At 41.7% G+C, this 19,147-nt stretch overlaps 1 protein-coding gene across 2 annotated transcripts; it reads left to right on the forward strand.

Annotated features, from left to right (window-relative positions):
• Window positions 1-239: 239 nt before the first annotated feature.
• On the forward strand, window positions 240-18,330 carry LOC149304884 (IgGFc-binding protein-like). Of its 2 annotated transcripts, none has more exons than XM_089478549.1 (12): window positions 240-540; window positions 2,069-2,122; window positions 3,527-4,747; window positions 6,872-7,071; window positions 8,631-8,772; window positions 9,677-10,290; window positions 12,005-12,569; window positions 13,887-14,485; window positions 14,618-15,188; window positions 15,906-16,105; window positions 16,772-17,155; window positions 17,605-18,330. In XM_089478549.1, the coding sequence occupies exons 2-12, from the start codon at window positions 2,071-2,073 to the stop codon at window positions 17,881-17,883; spliced, it is 4,827 nt and encodes a 1,608-aa protein (XP_089334675.1). In that variant the 5' UTR covers window positions 240-540; window positions 2,069-2,070; the 3' UTR covers window positions 17,884-18,330. The 2 variants fall into 2 exon arrangements, with proteins under 2 accessions (XP_089334675.1, XP_089334674.1); XM_089478548.1 differs by lacking the exon at window positions 240-540 and adding an exon at window positions 1,109-1,306.
• The last annotated feature ends 817 nt before the right edge of the window (window positions 18,331-19,147 follow it).

The following is a 19,147-nucleotide window of genomic DNA, read 5'->3' on the forward strand; positions in this document are numbered from 1 at the left end:
TGGGGGTATGCTGTTTAAATGATGCATGCACCCTAAGAGTCCGGAAGCTGCACCAAAGCTGCACTCCAGTGCTTAGGAATGGCATGTTGCTTTGGCGCGACCTCCGGACCCATGCATCATTTAAATAGCATACCTCCAAAGAGACCCGAAGCAGCTTTATTTTGGCAGTCTGTAACAGGCCAGTGGGAAGGCATGCTAGACCTCCCTGCCAGGTTACTTCTCTGTATTCTCTTTGCTGAGGATCACTTTAGCTGGCACTCTGATGCTGGCAAGGAGCCCAACTGAGATACAAAAGACTGAGATGAATGCAGCACAAGAAGGCAAGGAATGGAGGGATGCTAGTGGTGGTAGTGATGGAGGGTTGTTGTTTTTCTTTTCAGAAATACCAATTAGCTACTCCCAGACTTCAATGCCATTTGCTGTCAAAACCCTATACATCTACAAGTTGTGATCTCATTCATGCACTGAGGGTGTGTGCGTTTGGAAAGCGTCTATGAACACATGCATCCATTTAAAAACAAGACAACCAGAGAAAAATATGTATGTTACAAAAATGCAAATAATGAATAATGTGCAAATCCAGAAAAACAGAAGCAGATATATGTACAGTAAATGCCCTCACTGGGGTGTTGGTGGTGGTTGCAAAACAATATACCAGGAATACTTCTTCTTTTAGTTGGTTCTTATGTAATCAGTGGGAATTATAGGAGTTGTAGTCCAGCACATCTGGAAGGGGCTAGATTGGAGGTTTGAGTTAACTCCCCCACTTGAGGTATCCCATCCTTCAGTGGACAGTGAATGATCTCAGTAACACATGGGGGTTTAAAGATTATGAATTTAATGATATTTTAATACTTTGTTTAATACTTTATTTAACACTTATTTAATATTTATGTAATACTTTATTTATTTAATACTTTATATAGTAATACTTTAGTGGCTTAACTATTAATACTATGCTAATCCTTGGAACGGAAGTCTGTTCTATTCATGCCACATTAATTAGGAAGAATGCTGCTGTTTTCCAGCTATTTCAAATGCTAAAATATATTTTGGAAACACATGAAAGCCAAGCTAAGACAGATAGCTGTATTTGTCTGGGGCCAGACTCATGACTTGCAGGGGTTATATTTTTGTTATGTGGTTCTTGCATTGATCCTGCCCATTTGGCCAGCTGGAGCTCGCCCCAAAGTTCATTAGGCAATAGGTTTTGACTCATTCCCCTTATAAAAGCACAAGAAGCAGCAGAGCCATATGGCAAATGGGAAGAGTTCTTCTTCATCAAGCCAAGACAGTTTTACAGACGGTAAGAGAATGGGGAAGGGTCTTTGCTCAGTGGTAGGGCACATGCTTTGCACTCAGGAGTCCAAGGTTTACTCCCTGGCAGCTCCAGGTAGTCCTGGAAAGAGTAAAACCTAGAGACTTGTTGACAGTTACTGTTCCCAGTACTGTGCTAGGTGTACAAATGTTTTCTCTTAGGTCCACACGGCAGGAATAATCCAGTTTGAGTCCACTTTAACTGCCCTGGCTCAATGTTAGGACATTGCCAAACCAGGACATTGGATGGGTGTGGTGTTATAACCCACTGTGGTCTTCAGGGGCATCCATTGCAATGATGGCTGCAGACCTCTTCTGCAGCGTCCAGAAATCATCTAAATAATGTCAGAGCTCAGGACAGAGGTGTGGGAGATGTTTTGCAAATATGTTGCTACCTTTGCCATTGTGCCGTTGCGGTAGGTATGGGGGAAACACATATAAACAAGAAAATAACTACGATTCAGTTCAGCTTAAATTTTCACTTTTAGTGCATAAACAATGAAGTGCTGGTGATGTTGGGAACAGGCAATATTTTGCTCAGATGTACCAAAGGAGGTAGGAACAGTCATTTAAAATTACCCAGTCATAGAGCAGGTAAGGTTTATACCTCAGGTGCAAAATTGTTTTCAAATCTCAAAAAAGTTGCAATATGTGGGGAAATGAAATGTATGGTACGCTATTTTCAGGTGTATTTTTCCCCCAAATAAATCTTCACATCATCTTTCTTTCCTTTTACCTCTTTGTCTCATAGCCATGGCCATGAAGAGAACTATATTCCTCTTGACTGGTTTGGCACTTTTGGCTGGTAAGTAAAGTCAGTCGGAAGACATTGCTTCCAATTTTCAGTCTATATGCTCTCAGCCTCAGGGGAAGGCAATGACAAACCTCCTCTGAACAAATCTTGCCCTCCATAGGCAGTCAGATCACTTTCCTGAATCTTGGGCTGTCCTTGCTAAGAGCCCAAATGCCCATAAGGTGGAGACAGAGACCATAATCCTTGCTGGTGCACTACTCTAGTGCTGGGCTAGCATTTTCCCCATGGTGTCACAGAACCCCTCTGCTCAGACTTTGTTTCTTGTTTCTGATGTCTATCTCAGAGACGGGCAAAGTGTGGTTCTTCAGCTGTTGTGGGGCCACAACTCCCAGCATTCCTCACCACTGTCAATGCTAGCTAAGGCTGAGCGGTCCAACAACACTTGTAACACTCTGGTCTATACTGTTCTATCTACATGGCTGTGGACTTTCTAGTGGGAAATGTTCAGTTTGACTTGGTGGTCCAATTTACCTGTCAATCTATCTAATGCTTAAGAAACCAATTGATTTAAAAGCCTATGAAAAGTAAGTTCATTCATTCACATGTCAAAGCATGAGCACCAGTGTGATTTAGTAATTTGAATGCTGGGCTTTGGTTCTGGAGACCAGGTTTTGGCTCCCCATTCAGTCATGGAAACCCGCTGGCTGACCTTGGGCAAATCACACTCTCTCAGCCTCAGCAGAAGGCAAAAGCCACCATCCTCTGAACCAATCTTGCCAAGAATACCCCATGATAGGGTCACGTTAGGGTTGCCATAAGTCAGAAATGGCTTGAAGGCACACAATAACAATAAAGGTGCATGCTTTTCATTTACATAGGTAATATAAATCTGGAGTAGTATCCTGTGCTGTGCTTAATTTTAATGTCATCCTTACTTTTGAATTGCATGGTTCCCTATGGTAGAATGATTGACCGATTGCAGAGATTTGTCTGTTCACTGGAACAGATAGAGAGTCCATGCAATAGAACCTACCATTCCACATTAGGAGTAGTCAACCAGCCAATAGTATAATCTACCTAGAATGATAGAGTTGGAAAGGATCTTCTAATGGTACACATTAGTTTACATCATGGGGCACCTAATAAACTTGATCAGGGCTACCTAGTGGCTCCCATGTCAATGGTAGGGTGAATCCATTATTGATTTCAGTCTAAATTTCAATGAAGCTGCCCAGGGTGGTGTACCCTTATCTCCAAAACAGCTTCAACATATTGGAAAGTTACTTTAAAGGTCACACTTAAACTGAAAGTGGATTCACTGCCCAGCTGACATGGCAGCCCTCAGCCTCCACTGTACATCAAGAAACTGTGGTATTATCTCTTTCTCTCTTTCTCTCTCTCTCTCTCTATCTATCTCTATATCTTTCATTCTTTCTCTCTATTTATTTATTTCAGGATCATGTTTATCAAATTCCCTTGGGAAGAAATTTGTCACAGCTTTCTTATCCAACCTCAATAAAAGACAACACAATCCTAAATTCGAGCTGCTCATCACTGCATATCACCCTGCAACCACTGTTACAGTGACAGCAAATGGCCATATGGTACAGAAAACATTTTCTCTTACTGAAGGACAAACACTTCCAGTTGAACTTCCAGACACCTTAGAGATCTTGGGGAGTGCTTTCTCTGACAACACTGTGTGGATCCAAGCAGACAAAGACATCACTGTCTTCTCCACCAGTCACAAGGACTACACAACCGGTGCCACAGTCGTGTATCCAATCCAGCAGTTAGGGACATTGTATTATGTGGTAACCCCAGAGGGCAACATGGAAAATACTTTCAAGGAATTTGTGGTTATGACCCATGCAGTTCCTACCAGGGTTAATATCGAACTGCAAGGGACTGTGATATTCAAAGGACATGTTTATCATGCAGGGGACAGGCTCGCTGTTGAGCTCGAGGCCTTCCAAGCAATCCAGATCCAAAGCTCAGATGATTTATCAGGCACCTGGGTTGAATCCAATGAACCAGTAGCTGTCTTGAGTGGGCATAGCTGTGCTATGAAACACACACATTGTGATCATGTTGTTGAACAACTCCTGCCTGTTTCCAGCTGGGGAACTACTTTCCTTATCCCTCCACTGTCCTTCCAGAGGCGTTATGACATTGTGTATGTAACCGCTTCCCAGAGGACTTCCATGTCATACCAATCTGGGCCCACCAAATTCTCCCATCAAATGGAAACCGGAGAAGTTATCCAGCTGAATGTTCAGCCCTCCCAGCCGCTTTACATACTGGCTGACCATGGCATCCAAGTCCTTTTCTTCTTCACTGGGGTTTCAAGAGGGAGTAGAATATATGACCCATTCCTCATCAATATTCCCCCCGTTACAAGCTATTGCAAGTCATACCATGTGGATGGAATGAGTCAGTTTGACAATTATGCTGTTATCCTAGCCAAAACTTCAGAATCTGGTGGAATCACACTAGACCAAAAGGCTACAGGAAGCATCCACTGGAAACCAATTCTTGGCACAGAATATTCCTGGGCTGAGCACCGTTTAGGCAGAACAGCACTCTCCCTAGAGCACCCCAGCACTCCCTTTGGACTCTTCCTCCTTGGAGGCTCACAACGGGATGGTTACGGATCTGTGGCCCTCTGTTCTTCCTGTAAGTGTTGTCATTTATACAAGGATAAATGAATAGTTTATGGGTGAATGAATAGTTAATGAATAATTTGATAATAGCCTAGGAATGTTTTTGGCAACATGGTGACCTCCAGGGGTTTTAGACTCCCATCAGTCCCAAATGGAAATAGTCTAGACTATCTTGTTTTAAAGAGTTTTAAACTTTAAACGTTAATAATGTAACATTTTTAATTGTTTGTATTGTTTAATTGTTTTTTAAACATGAATATTGCATATTTATTGTGTTTTAACTTGGATTGTTTTAGATTTGTAAGCTGCCTTGAGTCCCTGTACTGGGAGGAAGATGGGGTATGAATAAACATCATGATGATGATGATGATGATGATGATGATGATGATGATGGACTATGAGATCAGTGCTCTATATCATATAGAGAGTACTTTAGCCTCCATTTTTTCCCTGAAACTTTTTTTTCCTGTAAAAAAATGGCAACATGGATCACAAGATTTTTTTTAATAGAATGGTAGATAAAATTTGGGGCTATACAGATTAGAAGAAAGGGGCGGCCAGAGGTCACCCCTTTCTCCTTTGGATCGTTGCTGCCATGGCCGCTACAATGATTCATCCATTAGCAGCCTGGAGCGGCCCACTGACATCCCTTGTCTGCTGCACCTTTTGGACGCGTCATACAAAACACGTCACTGTCTGAATGCTCGCGTGCCAAAAGGGTGCCCCCGGCACATACTAGGGCTGAACTCTGGGTCTTCTTAAGGCTTGTAAGTAAAGTAAATGCTTAACTATAAGCTGTTACTAGGCTTGCTCATCAGCTGTGTAGCAATCAGGGCTTGCTTGGTTACCTGGACTGCATTTGGGACACTGGCCTGGAGTTTTTCTCTCTTCCTGCTGCTTTCCTCTTTTTCCTAGCACCATTGCCTTTTCTAAGGAGTCTTTTTCTTCTCATGGTTTATACAAAATGCAACAACTTTAATTTAGTCACCTTGGCTTTCAGGGGGAATTTGGGCTTGATTTGTTCTGGGACCCAATTGTTTCTCTTTTTGGACATCCACAGTATCCTCAGCACTCTTCTCCAGCACCATACCTAATATGAGTTGATTTTATTTCTCTCTGCTTTCTTTACTGTCCAGCTCATACATCCATACATGGTGATGAGGAATAAAATGGTTTGGACAATTTAGTATTCAGTGTTAGTCTTTGCACTTTAGGATCTTGTCCAGTTCTTTCATAGCTGCCTTTCCCTGTCCTAGTCTTCTCAATAGAGGTATAGTGTCTAGATCAAGGGAAATATTAGTGCCACTGTATTCTGCTTTGGTTAGGCCGCACCTGGAATACTGCGTATGGTTCTGGACGCCATAATTAATAATAATAATAATAATAATAATAATAATAATAATAATAATAATAATATGTTTTATATTATATACCGCTATTCCAAAGATCATAGAGGTGAACAGCAAGTAAGCTAATTAGCAAGTAATTCAAAAAGGATATTGAGAAGCTGGAGCATGGACAAAGGAGGGTGACTAAAATAGTGAAGGGTCTAGAAACCATGCCCTATGAGGAACGACTTAGGGAGCTGGGGATGTTTAGCCTGGAGAAGAAATGGTTACCCCATTTCTTCTTAGATTTTACTCTTCTGAGTAAAAAAACTAGTAATTATCAGATTCAAAGCGTCCCATTACTGTCCACTTTAGCTCACTCACCCCAGGTATTGTAATGTTTTATTCCATTTATTATTTTACTATGTCTAGCTTCCCCTGATTAATGTGTCTCACATTCCATGTTCCTTTGATATGTGGTGTTGCACAGCTTTTGACTTGTCTGATATGGAAGACAGGTCTGAAGCCTATCTGGTATGGGAGACCCTACTAGCAGCACTCCTGTCTCACAGGAGCATGGCAATCCCACCACTGTAGAAATGTAGTGTCATGGTGAGACACCCACGGGACCTACTCCCTAATGTAATGTGAATGGTTTTCTAACTGAGCTCTAAGCTTCCCAGCTAACTGTTATGAGATCTAGGCCAGTTTGCCAGGTTTACTCAAACTGACTTCTCTCCCCTGCCACCAATTTTGAATACGACTATCCATTGTTTACATTCTAATGTGTATGCCCTTGTCTGTTTTAGCTCCCAGCTGTCCAGCTAATAGTCACTATGAAGACTGTGTTGATCTGTGCTCCACCAGTTGTGCCAGGAACACAGATCCTGAACCATGCTCAGAACAGTGCTCTGCAGGTTGCCAGTGTGATGATGGCTTCCTCTTTGATGGGTTTAGATGCGTTCCTGCAGAGAGCTGTGGGTGCTTTGTGAATGGAACCTACTTCAAGGTAGGCTGGTCTTTAAGATCTGATTCTCTCACCCTCTGTTTCTCTTGTTCTCAGTATTTCTTAGGGACCAGATGATTTATTTCTTCTTCTAAATGCTTGTGTTTGGCTTTACTCCAAACATCCCAACTGGTCATTGCAAGCAAGTGTAATCAAACCTCTATATTTTTCAATGCACATTAAGTTTTATTTTATGTATATACCACCTTGCTCCTTGTAGAAGGCCCAAGGCAGCTAAGTAGAAGCCTAGTTCTACTATCTGTCTTTGGACCTGAACAGACAGGCCAAAATAAAGCTGCTTCGGGTCACTTTCGAGGTAAGCTGTTTAAATGATGCATGTGTCCTAAGAGGACGGAAGCTGCACCAAAGACACACTCCAGTCCTAAGGACTTGAGTACAGCTTTGGTGCAGCTCCTGGCCTCTTAAGATGTGTGTGTCATTTAAACAGCATATCTCCAAAGTGACCTGAAGCAGCTTTATTTTGGCCTGTCTGTTCAGGCCCCTGGTAACACAAAACAGTGCTGAGCAATGAATTCTAGCACCAAACATGGGTTAATGCAGTGCTACTCAAAATGGTGATCCATGGACCCATGTCTGTTCATGTCTCAACAACTGCTAGTCCCTGGGAGTTCCCAGGAAAGAAAGAAAATTGCAGCCAATGGACACACATAATATCAGTCCTTGACATCAGATAGCTTAAGAAGCACTGCTATAGTGATCCTCAGTCCATTCTGCCAAAAATATATCCCAAGAAAGCTTTCAGTGAATTGGCTTTAGCCTGCCTTAGGGTTTTTCATTTGTGTTTGAAGTATCATATCCATTAATGTCTTGTATTCTGTTTAGAGTAAGGATGGGTGAGAATTTGCAAAATATTATATCTTTGAGATGGAAAGTATGTGATTAAAAAAAGTAGTTGGGGTGAAATCAAATGGATAGATAAAGGGGCCAGTCACACTTATGTTTTTTGCATGAAGAGATTCGCATCTGTGATACAAAATTGATTCACCGTTGTTTTAAGGCAGCTCCGTGGCATTTAAATACAGTCTGAAGTTCCCATTGGCCCCTGTTCTACATCAAAATGGAGGTACCTTCATTTCCTGAATGACTGCATGATCCAAATCGATCTGATAACTTATTCACACTATTGAAGATGCAGATCATTGCGGTTCTTAAAAACTACTAAGGGGTCCGTTGCCAAATACACCAGTTTAAATAGGTTTTCTGGTTGCCCCTGGAAAGATAAGAATTTATCAAAATTCACATTTTTTCCTGTTGGAGATATAAAATACAGTACTTGCCATTTTAAGAATTCCATGAAATGTGAAACTGATTTTCTTTCCCCTATTACAGTTTATTCTCTCTGTGTGTGTGTGTGTGTGTGTGTGTTTATGTGTGTGTGTAGATGTAGCTTTCCATCAGGTAGCAAGAGGTAATTCAGAACCCTTGAGTGGATTCTATTTACTTCCAAGACCTAGATGTTTTTATCAGATCTGGATTTCATAGATCAGATGTCTGTCATAATTTTATTGCTTTATTTAACTGTTTTCTAAACCTTCTACCAGTCCAATGAAACCGTTCTACTAAATAAGTGCCAGGAAAGTTGCATCTGCATCCCAGAACATGGCCTAATATGTGAAGTTCATAGCTGTGCTGTCAATGAGGCCTGTGGATTCCAAAACGGAACCATGAGTTGCATTTCTAATGGTAAGAAGAAATTAATTGATGCACATTGGCTAGAATGTATCTATATTCACCTAGAGTACACCTGTTCATATACAAATATCACTGATGTGGACCTTCGGCATAAAAAGTATCTTGTACTGCTACACTATTTATCTTTCACATAAAGTACAGCCAGACTCCTTACACATTATCCAGTCAGGGCTGCTGCCACAATCTTCTGCTTCTGAATGCATGCCAAAGGAAAGTCTGATAGTTTGTCTCAATGCAGAACACTAGGAAAGAGGCAGGGAGGTATTGGTCATCCAAATGTTTTGGACTACTATGTCCATGGTCTCTTATCATTGACCAAATTGAACAGGACCATTGGTGAATTGGGTGCTACAACATCTCTAGATCCAAAGGTTTCCTAGTCCTGCACAAGATATACCTGCATGAGCCAAAAATCTCAGATGGAGATCTTTTAAAAACATGTCAACCTGATTTGCCAGTTACACTGCTGCTGGTAGTTCAGCTTCCTTATCTGCCCTTCTTGGCCATCCTTTCTATTGAAAGAAGAGTAAAAAAATCAGGCCTTTATATTATATTTCCATCCTTCTTTTGACATGGTGTCAGTAGAGACATCATCAGAACGGAATTAAAACCAATGACTCTTGGCTGCTGGAGATGCAGAACAATAAGCCTTAGCTGAATGTGAAGGCAAGCTACCATTTAAGGTCCATTTCAGGTATGGCAGAGAAAGATCAGATGGGCGATAGATGTGTTCAGGCACTGAATTTGATATGGAAGGGTCAAATGAACAGAGTAAGGATGTAATTCTTTGCTAATTTCATTATTGAATGAAGCAAGAGTAATTTTAGTAAAAAAAATTCCCACTGTAAGAAAAGTCTTCAAAACTTTGGCCAATTTTGATCTTTGTTTCATTCAGATCCCATTCCAGTCCCAGCATCCTGCCCTGAGAACAGCCACTATGAGGCCTGTGGAAATGGCTGCCCCATGACATGTTCTGACCGCACTGCTCCCTCAACGTGTGATGACACCTGTGTTGCCATCTGCCAGTGCAATGAGGGCTATGTTCTTAGTGCTGGCGAATGTGTCCCAGTGGAGGCCTGCAACTGCATGCATAAAGGTGCAACCTACAAGGCAGAGGAGGAGTTCTGGGATGATGAAGACTGTCATACGCTCTGCAAGTGTGACCCCACTTTAGGCAAGGTTGTGTGCAAAGAAGATTCTTGCAAGGGCAATAAGAAATGTGCTGTAGTCAATGGGGTCCGGGGCTGTCAGGCCCCTAAGCACTACACCTGCATAGCATCTGGAGACCCTCACTATAGCACCTTTGATGGAAAGAAATATGATTTCATGGGGACATGTATTTATCAGATGGCGGGGGTTTGTTCCAAGGACCCTACCCTTATCCCATTTTTGGTCAGTGTGGAAAATAACAACCGAGGCAATAAGGCAGTATCCTTCACCAAAGTAGTGACTCTGGAGGTCTACAACATGACCATCAGCCTGAGCCAAGAATATCCACGCAGGGTTCAGGTAGGTATGTTGGACAAAAGAAAAGATGATAAGGGTTCAAATTATGCGTTTAGTGTTTGGGCAGCCGCATAATATGCTCTGAAGTTCAGTTTCACAGCACATGAGTCTTTTCCTTAGGTAGGGAAAAACTGTTTATTTTTAAAGGGACAGTGGGGAGCTTGCTAATACATTTTAATATGTGCTTACGTGGGTAAGGGAGCAAGGCTTCTTCGAAATAGGGAAGATACATATAAACATGTGAGCCCTGTTTTGGTGTTTAAAAAAGGACTATTCCAAATATGTGAGAAGAGGAGCATGCATATTGTGTCTTCCTCCACTATCATTCTTGACATGTAGAGAGCAGCAGTATAAAGAAGAGCCTCTACTAAATATGAAGGTGTTCCACACAATCAGGGAGATTAACAAATTTCGGGTCCTGGTTGCATGTAGAAGGTCTGTGCATAGACGATCCTGTCCTCTTCACACTTTTACACATTCAGATTAAACCTTTTTTGAACACTTGAGCAGAGTAATACACATAAGCCCTATTCAAGTATTCAGAACAGGTTTAATCTGAATGTGTGAGGAGAAGGGAGAAGGATACCCTTGTTTTGTGTATGTCTTCCATATATAGAGAGTGATAGTCTGCAGGGAAGAGTCTTCACTATATATGGAACTTTCTGTGTGATCAGCAATGAGAGTTTCTAACACACACACACACACTTACATATATTCTAAGAGCTACAAAATTACATTTTGCTGCTTTCCCTTCTCTTCCAGGGCTGTATACACAGTGCACAATTACAACACTTTGATATCACTCTAACTGCCACAGCTTCATCTTTGGAAATTTTGGGATTTGTAGTCTGATGAGATACTTAGAATTCCGCAGTGCACTCCCTGCACTACTGTATTACAGCTGTCTGGCAGCAAACTCTAAGTACCTCTCAAAATTACAAATTCCAGGTTTCATATGAGGAAGTCAAGCATTTTAAAGTGGAATTGAAGAGCTATAATTGTGTAGTGCAGACACATCCCTGGTAACGTTTAGTGTAATCAACATGTACTGTGATTTCATTGTATTCTACATTTTTGCCCCCTTTCCTGTCAGCCTATGATGGTAAGGGCAGGGAAATGTACAGTATGAGGAAACCATGTTGGACATATTATTATACCAGAGGATGATGTGTGAACATGGAAAATCCAGTTTGATACCCTGTCCACACTGTGTATTGACTGTGGAAAAGAAGCCCCACTTCTCTTATGATATAAAATAAATCTGTTTTCTACAATGACCCTTGTCTGTGGAAGAAACTAGCCTATATGGACATTTGTTTGGTTGGCTTTAACATCCCATAAAAGACTGAAAGGCAAAGCTCAGTATGGGCTGGTTAGACTGTGAGAAGCTCCTATGGAACTGTGAGACAGAACAGAAAGATAGGCACAGTACCAAGAGGCAAAATGGTCAAAGAGAAAGATACAAACTTGGCAGTGGTGTGAAAAACAGAAATCTCAGGAAGGACAAATGGAGAAGGAGAAAGGAAGAGAGGGCAGAAGAAGCAAGTGACAGAAGGAAGGAGCAGCTAATGAGAGGAGGAGATTCTCTAGCTTGGACCAAAAGAAGTAAAGCCGTCACATGTAGCATTAACTGTCCATTTTGTTCAATGATGGTCAGAGCAAATCTACCCCTTCCATAAATTCACTAAAAGCCCTCACTATAACTACTGTTTTTCAGGTCAATGGAATCTTTGTTGACCCACCATTCACCTATGAAAACAAAATCAAGGTCTACATCAGTGGGGTCCATGGCTTCATCAAAACAGACTTTGATCTGAAAGTCAGCTTTGACTGGTACAGCTATGCCAGAGTCATTCTTCCCAGTACGTATGCCAATGCTGTCTGTGGGCTCTGTGGCAATGCCAATCAGGATATCAATGATGACTTTTCCATGAAGGATGGCACTGAAGCTAGCGATGAAACTCAATTTGCAGACAGCTGGAAGCTGAAGGAGGTCCCAGGATGCTCTGGAGGATGTACTACTGATTGTCCAGTATGCCAGGAAACATCAATACAGACCTACAAGGGGGACCAATTCTGTGGGATCCTTGTCAGAAAGGATGGACCATTTCAACAATGCCATAAGATCATTGACCCAACAATCTACTTTGATGATTGTGTCTTTGACACCTGTGCATACAGGGGTGACCATGACATACTCTGCAATGCCATCACTGCCTATGTGACAGCCTGTCAAGATCATGGCATTCAGCTTGGACAGTGGAGATCGACTTCCTTCTGCAGTAAGTGCTGCTTATTGAATGTTGGGGTCCAACTAGATAATATGCTTAGAATGTTTTTAAGTAGAAGAGGTGTTCCCTCAAGTGGTAAAAGGTATTTGTTTCTCACAGCATGTGATGTTCCTCAGTGATGAGTCATGCATTGTTTTGTGATTCATCATTGGAAGTTAAACACTTGCATAATTTGAAAACCTGATTGCTGAGGCATGCATCTCTGAGAAAATCCTGCTGCAGGATGGAAAATGGGTTAACTGGAGAAAACAGGCATACCCTCCATGTCTAAACTGAACCTATGGGCTTATTCCCACTTACATTTAAACCAGTTTGCAATTCACCTTCGCTCCGTATTGGTAAATCGATTCCAAAAGGTCCGTCGTTCCCACTATGAAAGTGGATCTTTTCATTATCCCCTTGTAATTGCTTCTTTTTTTGGCAGGATTGTAATCCCCACTAGTTTGAACTGCTTCAAAATGCATTAATCATCTGTGCATCAGCAGTGATGTAAGTGGAAGCCTGGGAAGCCCAGCTTGGGAACTCTCTCTCTCTCTCTCTCTCTCTCTCTATATATATATATATACACACACACACACACACACACACACACACACACACGATCGGAACTGGTTTCAAATGGAAACAATGGTCATATAACCCAATCAGCAATTCGCTTTAAATCATAGTGGGAACGCAGCCTATGTTTAATGAAGGTGCAGCATAATCCTAGTTTGTCTTTAAAAAGCAAGATGCATTTGCAAAGGTTCCCAGTTTACTGTGCAAAATATGGCATTTAGTTGTAGTAGGCAATTGTTTATATTTGGGTGGGGAAGGGTCCAACTATATAGAATTACTGTCTAAATTTCATAACCACTCCCAGTGTTTTAACTCCTGTAGTAGTGCACAAGCCAGACATCTCATAGGAAGTGCATTTCATTGCTTACAATGGTTTAGAAGTCTTTTGCATATTGAGTTCAAGAGGCCACTTTGCATGACACATTACATCAGATTATTTTCAAATAGATGATACCACCCTGAACTATCCAATCTCTTTTGATTTAGGAAACTAAACAGGGTTGGACCTGGTTAGTACTTTGATGATAGAAGAGAATAATGTAAGGGGGCTTAGTGCCTCCAGGGAGGAACAGGGAAGAATCTTGGCTGAAACTCTGGAGAGCCAGTGCTGATCAGAGATTATAATATTGAGGTAGATGGAGCAGTGGTTTGACTCGGTAAAAGACAGCTTCTTATTTTCCTGTGATATTTCAGATCAATCCTATTTGTATTCCAAATAGCAACAAAATGACCCTCCTTCTGTCTTTCCAGGCCTTAGCTGCCCCAAAAATTCCCACTATGAGCTCTGTGGAAGTGGCTGCCCTGCTATGTGTCACAATGATTCCTTTCCAAAAACATGTGAGACATCGTGCGCAGAAGGATGTTTTTGTGATTCTGGATTCCTCCTCAGCAGGGATCAATGTGTCCCTCAGACAGAGTGTGGCTGTGTGCACCAGGGAAGATACTACAAGAAGGGAGAGGAATTTTATCCTAATACTTCCTGCCAGGAGAAGTGTCAATGCATGGATGATGGAACCATTGACTGCCAACAATTTTTCTGTCATTTTTCTCATGAGGTGTGCACTTCAGAGAATGGCATCCTGGGTTGCTATCCCCTCGGATATGGAACAACAATAGCATCTGGAAACTCTCATTATATATCCTTTGATGGGACAAGTTTTAGCTTCCATGGCTCTTGTAGTTATACATTAGCCAGAGTCTGCAGCAAGGATCCACGGATAGTGGATTTCTCTGTATCAGTGGCAAATGAGAAGCTTGATGGCAACCCTTTGATTCTAATAAAGACTGTTGTGGTCTCCATTCATGGATATACTATTGTACTGGAGAGGGGAGTGAAATGGAAGACTATGGTATGTACCTAACATTAAAATCAAATGATTTGTATGCCACCTGCTTGAGAAAATGTCATGTGCATAGTATTCACATGTATTTGTGTGTGACCAGAACTGATCTCTAAATAATAATATTTATTATTGGTATAGGTAGAGGGTGAGTTCTACACTCTGCCAGTGAACAAAGAGGATGGGAAATTCTGGATCACCCAGGAGGGGAACAACATCATTGTCCAGTCCTCCTTTGGCCTCACAGTCCTCTATGATACTTCTTCATATGTCCGTGTGTCTGTGCCTAGCAGATACCAGGGACACATGTGTGGTCTGGGTGGCAACTTCAATGGAGATAAGAGGGATGACTTCATACTACCCAATGGAGAACTCACTGAAAGTGTGGAGGAGTTTGGGGCCTCTTGGAAGGTTCCTGTGGATGGTGCCATTTGCTCTGATGGCTGTGGGGAGAGATGCCCCACCTGCACTATAGCCAAAGCCAAACCATACAAGGCTGTGAGTGCTTGTGGAAAGATCCTGTCCAAATCAGGCCCATTTAGAAATTGTCACTCCTTGGTGAGCCCTGCTGAGTATTTTGAGCACTGCCTCTATGGTATGTGTGTGACCGATGGAGCACAAGAATCCCTCTGTCAGAGCCTTCAAGCCTATGCAGTTGCATGTCAAGCATCTGGAGCCAAGATTGGAGCCTGGAGAACAGCCTCTTTCTGTCGTAAGTTTTCAGGGAACCATTTTCTTTTCCACTTTCTTGTGCATCTCCCTACACTACATAAACATGGCTTGGTTTGTTGGCTGAAATTTAACAGTTTCACATTCACTGGTTTTTTTCATTTCCCCATGTTTCTTCAAGACCCCTTTCTCCCATGTTTCTTTTTGTTTGTTTGTTTGTTTGTTTACTCCACTGCTTAATTCCCTCTCTCTGAGCTTCCTGGCTCCTAGCTACTATATCTTCCCTAAGCTTTATCTCTCACATTCTATAGTACTGACATAGTATTCTAATCCCCAGACCAAAGTGATCACCTTTTTACTCATCACAGAGGTTGGACTATGGAGATTCTGATATCACTGTTCCCAATGTATTCAAATGTGCAAACTCCAGCCCAGACAGTTTGTGCCAAAAGCTCCATTGCCACACATTTGTTATTATGTGCCTTCAAGTCACATACATACGGTAGAAGCCACACAGTATACCAAATAAATAAATAAAACCAAATCCCTGAAAGCAATCCCATTAAAGTTTCATATTCTTTAAGAAGGAGAATATTTCCGAACCATTGGGCTGAATTCAGTTCTAATCCCAATGAGAGTAGAACCATTGAAATCAATGGGACAATATGTATGTGGCAAAGAACATGTTATACCCATCTCAATTCATCCATTGCATTCAGTTCAAAACCACTAAAACTGCTTTTCCTGATTCTTTCTGCAGCACTCATCTGTCCCCTGAACAGCCATTATGAAACCTGCACTGCACCTTCTGACTTCAGTTGTTTCAGTGTGTCCATTCCTATCCAGTACACAACAAATTGCTTTGAAGGCTGTGAATGTAATGAAGGTTACATGTCTGATGGGGGTGCCTGTGTGCCTATTGAGAGGTGTGGCTGTGTGCATGGTGGACTCTATCTCAAGGTAAATGTTTGTGCCACAACTATGATTTCTCCACTCTTATTTTCGAGGGGACAACATGGCTCATGGTATGTCACGGATACATGATGATTTTTAAATGGACTGCCCTGAATATAATGAATGATTGCAATAGTCCACCAAGTGCATACAAAAATACCACCTTACAAAAGATTGTAATCATTACTGCTCTAACATAAGACCAAATCTAGACTGAATTTCAGTGGCTAAATAATGCTTATTTATCTGAGGCATGGCTTTATTGATTGTTCCATGTTTTGCTGTTTGTAAATCATCCCAAGGACATTTGCCACTTGGACAGTATATAAATTTAGTAAATATATAATAATTGGGGGTTTGGGCATGTATTTTGTAGATGCCAGCTTCGGGGAAATGTAGTTTTAGAAATGTGGTCAGCTTATATCAATGTATTTGAATAGCCCACATTCAAAATACTAGGTTCTCAATTTCTCTCCTTTTTCTTTTTTCCTTTCTTTGGAATCAAACTTTTAAAAGTGTGTATGCATTTAAAAATGTAAGTCATTATGTATAATTTTTTTTCACATGGTAAGGTAGAATATAAACATCTTAAGTCAATACATAAAAAGGTCATTTGAAGGTTTATTTGATTTTCCAGCTCTCACTATGAAATCCTCTCTCTTGATACAATAGGCTGGAGAGAGCATCTTCTCGAGCAGCTGTACAGAAAAGTGTACTTGTAGCAGCGTCTCTGGCCAGCTGATCTGTGAGGAGGCCAGTTGTCCGTTGGGAAAGACTTGCACACTTAAAGATGGGGTGCGTGGCTGTGAGCAGAGCGAAGGCCGGTGCAAGATCTCTCCAGAAGCCCAGCTCACTTCTTTTGATGGTGCCTCGGGAGATTTCTTCTGGAGTGGGGTCTATGAATTGGCTCTTCTTTGCAATGACAGTGCCCTCTCCTGGTTCAGGGTCTTAGTCAGCTTCGGAAGAGACAGCGATGATGGCTTAGTGCTTGCAAAGGCCATCTATGTTTTCTTTCAAGATACATTCGTTGCCGTGAAAAGTAACAACAAGATGTGGGTAAGCAAAGAATGGCAAACTAGCAGCAATATTCAAGATGCATCTGATTAGAGCTTGATCCTTCCCTTCATTTCTTCAGTATTGCACTTTTCAGTTTGTATACACCTAAAGATATGCATGTTGTCTAAGGACTGGAGCATAGCTTTGGTGCAGCTTCTGGCCTCTTAAGATACATGTGTCATTCAAACAGCATACCTCCAAAGTGACCCAAAGCAGCTTTATTTTGGCTTGTCTGTTTGGGCCCTGAGGTAGGGAGACCATGGGCCTGAGCCTACAGGATCTGAGCAGAGAGGTGGACACATCTCATTCACAGGGTTGCCATGAGTTGAGGTTGAATCAAAGGCAGCTAACAACAACAATTATTCCTCTTTTTAAACAAGGAATGTTTTGGTATCTAGGCCTTATCACAAACCTTTATCTTATCTCCACCAAATTTTCATGTGTTCCAGGTAAATGGGCGCCCTGTACAGATGCCATACATCAAAAATGCTGTGTCTGTGAGCCGAATTCAGGATGGGTCTATGATTGACCTAGATACTCAGGTGCAAGTTTACCTCCATCCCAATGGAGAAGTGATGGTGAAAGCCAGTGAGACCCTTGCAGAGAAACTCTGTGGACCATGTGGAAACTTCAATGGAGACAAGTCTGATGATCTGAAGTTACCCAGTGGGGAGACTGAGAAGAATACTTCTGAGATCCTTCATGCTTGGAAAGCCATGGACTTCTAACATTTTAAAAATTCTGTCAGGGATTTGCTCTTTCTGACAAATCATTTCAGCTGAAGAGCTGCAGACTGGCTTCTTTCTTTGGCCTCCTTCTGAAAGTGCTGAGCTTTAGATTCACACCAAAGGAATCCCCATTAAGAAGAACATGTATGTCTCACAAAAGGATCATTCACAAATCCTATGGAGTCCTGGGGTTTGTAGTTTGCAAGGACTTTGGCCTACACTGCCAACTGGAGTACTGGTGCCTCACCAAACTACAAATTCCGGGATTATTTATGTTTTTAACCATTAACCAATGTTAATTTTATACTGTTTTAACTCAATGATTTTAATTGTTTTTAAATTCTGACTGTAAAGTTTTAAAATGTTTTTATTTTGTGAGCCACCCTGGGTCCCTTTCTGGGAGAAAGGCAGCATAAAAATGAAATAAACAATATAATAATAATAAAACTGTTGTTTCCCTGCCTCCATCATTCCATGCTGCCAGATCCCAGTGCGCTGGACCATTCATTGTCGAGTCTTTGTAATGAATGGATAAAGTGCATCCTGTAGGCCAGATGCAATCCCAGAGCTATTTTTATGGCTCTCAGGAGGACTTTGATGCCAGGAATCAGAAAAATATATTAATCCTATAAAAATATTATTCTGGTCCTGAGCATTTCCAGGAGCAGAGGTTTCTACGTTGGAGGGGGCCTCATTCCCAATTCCCACAATCACAAAAATGAAATCAGAACTGGACTTTAGGGGCCCTTTCACACCACATAATCATAGTACTATGGTTGCACTTTAATTTCCATGACAACATCTATATAATCCTAGGCTTCATAGATTGGTGAAGAACAGAAGATCTCTGGCTGAGCATTCTAAAATCCTTCCCCCAAATTGCAAATCTAGATTCCATAGGATGTTAGCATAACAGTTAAAGTGGAATCACAGCCCTATAAGTATGTAGTGTGACAGGGCCCTTGATCCCTTCCAGGTTTGACTCCCCTCTCCATTATTTTCCTAACATTCTGTGCCTGGGCTAGCTTTCAGTTGGTGCTGGTAGAGTTGCTATGTTAGTATCATCTTAAACCTGTGTTGGCGAACCTATGGCACGCGTGCCAGATGTGGCACTCAGAGCCTTCTCTGTGGGCATGCATGATGTTGCCCCAGCACAGAGTTTGCCAGAGTTCATTACTAGAAAGCCAGAGGGATGTGGCACTTTGCGATAAATAAGTGGGATTTGGGTTGCAGTTTGGGCACTTGGTCTGCAAAAGGTGGATTA

This window comes from Sceloporus occidentalis, unplaced genomic scaffold (genome assembly GCF_023333645.1).
Source record: "Sceloporus occidentalis isolate IW3139 unplaced genomic scaffold, rSceOcc1.0.p SCAF_13, whole genome shotgun sequence".
NCBI lineage: Eukaryota > Metazoa > Chordata > Lepidosauria > Squamata > Phrynosomatidae > Sceloporus > Sceloporus occidentalis.

What these genes read in the sequence shown, in the direction of transcription:
- LOC149304884 (XM_089478548.1), top strand. Translation starts at nt 1,255, where the DNA reads ATGGCAAATGGGAAGAGTTCTTCTTCATCAAGCCAAGACAGTTTTACA. An exon ending in TGGTTTGGCACTTTTGGCTG is followed by an intron (nt 2,123 to 3,526) that starts GTAAGTAAAGTC and finishes TATTTATTTCAG; the next exon opens with GATCATGTTTATCAAATTCC. An exon ending in GAGAACAGCCTCTTTCTGTC is followed by an intron (nt 15,189 to 15,905) that starts GTAAGTTTTCAG and finishes TTCTTTCTGCAG; the next exon opens with CACTCATCTGTCCCCTGAAC.